This window comes from Carassius gibelio, chromosome B15, assembly GCF_023724105.1.
Source record: "Carassius gibelio isolate Cgi1373 ecotype wild population from Czech Republic chromosome B15, carGib1.2-hapl.c, whole genome shotgun sequence".
Taxonomy (NCBI): Eukaryota; Metazoa; Chordata; class Actinopteri; order Cypriniformes; family Cyprinidae; genus Carassius; species Carassius gibelio.
The window spans coordinates 17,264,050-17,270,226 of NC_068410.1; the positions used below are offsets into that span (position 1 = coordinate 17,264,050).

Genomic DNA, 6,177 nt, shown 5'->3' on the forward strand with positions numbered 1-6,177 from the left:
TCATGAAGCAAATCTTTTCCAGTATAAAAGTGGGCTGCCCATCTCTAATTATCTTTTAATTTCTTTTCCAACAGAGGCAGCGTGGTAAGTGTACAAGCGTAAAGTTTATGAATGGAAATCAGATCAGATTCAGAATCTCCAATTGATACTCCAGTGAATACCTACTGCTATATTCTATACTGTTCTCATTTACCACATTCCAAACTAAATAGATTTTCTTTTGCAAACTTCCTTTCAGCCTTTGCATCATCGGTAGTTCTGTATAGTGCTTGAAACCATGCAGAATCTGACAGACCTCCCAGAGAACACGACATCCAGCACGAACCTCTCTGTCATTATGAAGGTGTGTGTGGTGATTCCGTTCTTCATTGTCTTCCTGTTCTTCATCCTCCTGACGCTGTGCACCTTTGCATCTCACAGGCAGTTCTTTGACAGCTCCCGTTACATCCTCTTCACTTACATGCTGATCAACGACAGCTTGCAGCTGCTCTCCTCTGTATCCCTTTTCTTGCTAGTGATGGGTAGTGTGCAGTTTGCAATCGTCTTCTGTGCTCCATTGCTGTTTGTGTCCACTGCTACCTTTCTAAACACCCCACTCATCCTTTGCACCATGTCATTGGAGCGTTATGTGGCTATTTTCTACCCGCTGCACCGTCCTGCCATCTGGAAACCTGAATGGATTTGGATCATCATTCTAAGCCTCTGGATAATCAGCTGCATTCTTCCCACCGTTGACTTTGTCTTGATGCGACTCAAGCCGAACGTAGATATCCTTTCAACCCCTGTGCTCTGCAAAACTGTTGTGCTCAATGCTTCTCCCATTCAGGCTCTGTTCAAAGTCAGCCTCAATGGGATCTTCTTTGCAGTGGTTGCTGTGGTCATCCTCTTCACCTACATTCGGATCCTGTTGGAGACCCGGCGGATGCGGCAGGACCGGGTGTCAGTGAGGAAGGCTCTGCACACAGTGCTGCTTCATGGGTTCCAGCTGCTCCTCAGCATGATGGCCTTCTCCCAGCCTGTCGCAGAACTCTTTTTTGTCCAGGGTGTATACTTGTCACAAGCAGATATGTATTTTATCTACTTTTTCTGCTTCATCCTGCTTCCCCGCTTTCTGAGCCCACTCATTTATGGCTTTAGAGATGAGAGCCTCAGAAGCTATATGAAGAAAGTCACGCCTTGTTATTGTGCACGAACTGACCGACACAAAGAAATCACTAAATAAAATTAACTAAAAGATCTATCTATCTATCTATCTATCTATCTATCTATCTATCTATCTATCTATCTATCTATCTATCTATCTATCTATCTATCTATCTATCTATCTATCTATCTATCTGTTTGGATTGCTATTTTTTTAATGTTAGCTAAAAAGTTATATAATAATAATAATAATAATGAATAATAATTAAATTTGATCTACTGCTACAAAAGTTTGGGGTTCGTAAGTTTAAAAAAAACATGTTTTTGAAATAAGTTTCAAGTCTAAATTATTGATCAAAAATACAGTAAAAATGTAATAATGTGACATTATTAAAATGAAGAAAAAAAAACTGCTTCCAATTTTAATATCTTTTAAAATGTAATTTATTTTAAAAGATATTAAGTTTTCTAGTTTTCCAACCATCCAATCAGAAATAATTATAAAATGCTTATTTGAATTATTGCTTATTAAATAATTCATTGTTGGAAACCAGTTGTAATGCTTAATTTCTTCTGTGAACACCATGATATTTTTATGATTCTTTGATGAATGTAAAGTTCAAAAGCATAAAAACAGAACTCTAACAACATAAATGTCTTTACTGTCACTTTTGTCACTTTTACTGTCAAGTTCACGCATAATTGCTAAATAAAAGTATTCATTTCTTTAAATTTAACTTTGAACTTACTGACCCTAAACCTTTGAACTGAAGTGTACAACATACAGGATCTAAAAGTATATTTGTGATATTGTGAATAAACTTTGTAGAAATGGATGCTGTTATCAAGTAAAAACTAATCTTTTTTAAAAGACATTTCTGTTTTAAAAAAATTTATGATGCTCAATGCCATTTGTTAGCCTACTGCATTTAATGTTCACTGCATGCTTTTTTGAAGTCATATAAAATATTCCACACAGCCATTACATTTTTATACTAAACTGTTTGAAGGAAATTTGGCATTTTGTAAAATAATGTCTATGTTTGCTGTAAATAAGTATATTAATCACATAAATATCTTACATGTGAGATTAAAATGAGCACATCCCATATCGTAGTGCAGTTCTTGCCTGAAAGGTTGTCAGGTGTGCTGTGGAAAATTATCAAATTAAAATAAATTTAGAATACTACAGGCTGTCAGACAGAAACTTCATATCTCAACATTTTCTAATTTTTTTTGTGAAAACAAAACTGTTTGTGGGTTTTACAAATATTTAACCCATGAAAATAGGCTGTGACTAAAACTCATAACGCCATTGGATCCTCAAACTGTTGGCAAAACCTTATAACTATATGTATAACCTTATAACAGTTATGGAGCTAGATCTCTGCTTGTTTCCATTGCAAGGGTAAATAAAGAGCTGGTGTTTGAACAAATAAAGCGTTTTCTTTACTCAAAAACACTGTCTGTTAAGGCTTTTTTTTTTCAGTGTACTTGACAACAGTAAGACAAAACACAGATCTCTAATTCGCTGGTAAAACAACAACAAAATTTAAGTATGCAAAATGTGGCATGACATTTCTACAGTTACATCCATATGTGCTTGCAGGACTTATATTGCCCATAACATCTTATTTGTGACAGGTATCTTTTGACTTACAGTGTGAATAGAGAATGAACCTGCAGTTTTTAAAATTTCTGAAAAAGTCAAGTGATAATGATTTTATGTTAGACCATAAGATTATAATTTAATCCATACTGTACATGCAAATACATAACAACAGTGTCTGTTTTATTTAGAAGCTATTTCTGATATGAATGTTCCTTGCTGCATTCTGAAATGTATGTTATCACTAGGAAAGTGTGTAATGTAAGTATACAGCTAATATGTATACACATTTTCTTAAATATACTAGTATTTGTGCTATATTACATATGTTTCCTGTGCTTTATAGTGTCATATCGTAATTTAAATACGTATGTGCATTCTAAAGAAAACATAACCATTTTAAAAATTCCATATTTAAGGAAACAAATACATAGGAAATCCAAAATATAATGAGCTTCAGGAAAAGTTTGGGAGACATTGTAATTACCACTAATTACAACTTTACTGGGGACAAGTAAACAGTGCGTAAACCATGTGTAAATAAAATAAATGCAAAAAAAAAAAAAAAAGTGTATTTGTGAATTATTTGTTTATTTAAAATATCATATGATTGAGGCAAAACAATAGCAAATATTTATTGACCACACACATAAAACAATAATAGTTTGTGCTTTTAAGAAGCATTATGACAGTTAGTAAGCCTCCCTTGGGTCTAATTAAAGCACAGAGTCACATAATAAACATGTTTTCATCCTGCTTTGGGTTAACTGACAAAGGAAACAAGCAACAATGAGTAGTCTCATGTTACATCAGTCCTTGGATACCATTTCTGTACCAGATGCTCTTCCAAACAACTAAATTACATCTGCTGAAAGACATATTTTTAAATAATCTATTTATTAACTTTATCACCATTTAATCTTATCATTCCAGCAAGCCGTTCTCATTAAAGGTTATTTCATGAAATCAGAGCTATGGTAGTGATATCACATTTGTGTGTGTGTGTGTGTGTGTGTGTGTGTGTGTATATATATATATATATATATATATATATATATAGAAATCTAAAGATACACATATTGTATGAGTTTTGTTCTCCCTTTTTGACTTTTTAACAATAATCTAGTGACTAGTTGTTTGACATGTATTTTGGAGCAACATTTCTACGCATGTCTTGAGTTTTGCATCCTATGATATCATTATAACAAAGAGCATTTAATTTCCGCTCATCCGTTTTATAAACTTGCTCTGTCAGTTAATGCCAATGCGTATACTACAATATAGTTGGATCTATAAAAATGCAATTTTATTTTCAGTTTACATTAACAAGAATAATTCTTCCCTCTACAGTACTTCTTTTTAAGCATGACCTTTTAAAATTAAATTTTGGGACTTAAATATTGCATCTAAAATACTAATTGAGTGGTTTCTTGAGCTTAGGATATTCTCCCTGTTCATTAATGAAATATTTACTCGATTAAAAATGTTATTTAGTTAAGAACAGAACAAAATAGTGATTGTTTTTGCATTTTTGGTAACGCTTTACAATAAAGCTCAATTTCTTAACATGAACATAAACTAACAATGAAAAATAATTATGAAGCATTTATTAATTTAGTTAATGTTATTTTAACATTTACTAATACATAAGTAAAATTAAAAGTTGTTTCTATCATTATTTAATTAAACTGAGCTGACATTAACAATTAATAAATAAAAAATAAAATAAATTCTGTTACAGTCAGTTCATCTTTGATTCAGTGACGTCATTGTCCAGCTCAGTTCTCTTCTCTTCCAATAGTGTCTTTGCAATCAAATAGACAATATTGCAAATTATCAAATAACTAAGCAAACTAAGCAAGCCAAAAGGTGACAGTGGCAAGGAACCCAAATCCCATTGTTGATAGAAATGAAAAAAAAAAAAAAAAAAAAAAAAAAAAAAAGAACTAGGGAGAAACCAGATCCAGTCGCGGGCCAATTCTCCTCCCGTCAGACAAAACCAGCATGGTGTGGATTAATTCTGGGCTGCATCACAAGTCAGACTGTGGACTGGAATCACTCAGAACAACAGAACCAGTTCCTTCCACTTGAATACTGGAATACATCACATGGTGAAGGAGTCAAAGCTGGCCACAGGGTCTGTGCAGAGAACTTGTATTTGTATTTTTAAGAAAAGTCCAGTTTTGCAAATATTAAAAATGTGGAACATTTCAAATGAAAGATTGCTATCAAATATCACACCTAGGCTGCTAACTGATTATCAAGACCTGGCAAAGCAGCGATCAAGTGTTAGATGGTGTTCTAGTTTGTTGGTGCTCTGTATCTGAAATGTAAATTTGTTGCATATTAAAAATGCAACTAGAACATCAAATTTGATTTGTAACCTTTTTGAAAAGTTCACACCGTTACCACAGTGTGACAACTTGATGCATTTATTTATCCATATTAAACACAGGCCTAGCCTAGTATTTAAATTAGTGGACAGTCTCTTTTTATATGAATGCAAGAAAGCACAGCTAAATGGCACCATCTAGTGACTGAAGACGATAAGACATGTTACACTGTAGTTAAATGGTTTCTCTAACTAATCTAACTAGAAAAGATAACATAGACCAAAGATTATAAATGATAGGGTACATAAATGATGTCTATATATGAAAAACACTTCTATAACTCAAATACTAATATACTAGTATATTAAATGAAATGGTCATATATATAGTTCTCTGCTTTATGTTGTCTGAACAAGGTTCTGTCAACAAGTTTAAGTCTAGGTAAAGTGTAAAACTGTAGTTTAAATTCTTGTGTTCCTTATGTCTCAATATTTTAGGGCAAATATAGTGTGTAGGAATACTATTGGTTGTTCAGTGGACATTTCGTTTTTAAAGGAAGTCTTTATTCTGGGTTGGTAATTCACACAGTAGGTCTATAACTTTGGCACCTCAGTGTGGAAGTTAGACCTACTGGTGCAGGGCCTCATTACCCAAACTTTACAGCAGTGCTAGTGCAATTTTGAAATGTTTCAAGTGTGGAATCAAGTGTAGCATTATGTGCAGAGTGAAAAGCCATATGTGACATGAACAAGTGGCATGGGTAAGTAGCAAAGAACACAGACTAGACCTAAACCCCAGGAAGATAACAAAACTACAATTTTTCCATCACCAGGACACCTTGACCACACATGTCTGTGACTCAGTTCTTTTGATGCCAAGTTAAAACTGATTTTTGTTTAATTCCTGTAAGACTTAGCATTTATAAAGTTCTTAATTTTTTTTTATAAATGTCTGTTTATGATACACATTTGTGTTTTGTCTTTAATAATAATATTAATTTTAAAGCCTCCGCTATATATTTGGGAAAAAAAGGTTGTTTAAGCAAGGAGATCAAAGAGCTTTCATATATATATATATATATATATATATATA

At 33.1% G+C, this 6,177-nt stretch overlaps 1 protein-coding gene across 1 annotated transcript; it reads left to right on the forward strand.

Annotated features, from left to right (window-relative positions):
- The first annotated feature begins 277 nt into the window (after positions 1 to 277).
- LOC127972369 (odorant receptor 131-2-like) lies at positions 278 to 1,242 on the forward strand. Its single transcript, XM_052575825.1, has one exon. It carries the CDS (start codon positions 278 to 280, stop codon positions 1,220 to 1,222), a length of 945 nt encoding a protein of 314 aa, XP_052431785.1. The 3' UTR covers positions 1,223 to 1,242.
- The last annotated feature ends 4,935 nt before the right edge of the window (positions 1,243 to 6,177 follow it).

What these genes read in the sequence shown, in the direction of transcription:
- LOC127972369 (XM_052575825.1), top strand. Translation starts at nt 278, where the DNA reads ATGCAGAATCTGACAGACCTCCCAGAGAACACGACATCCAGCACGAAC.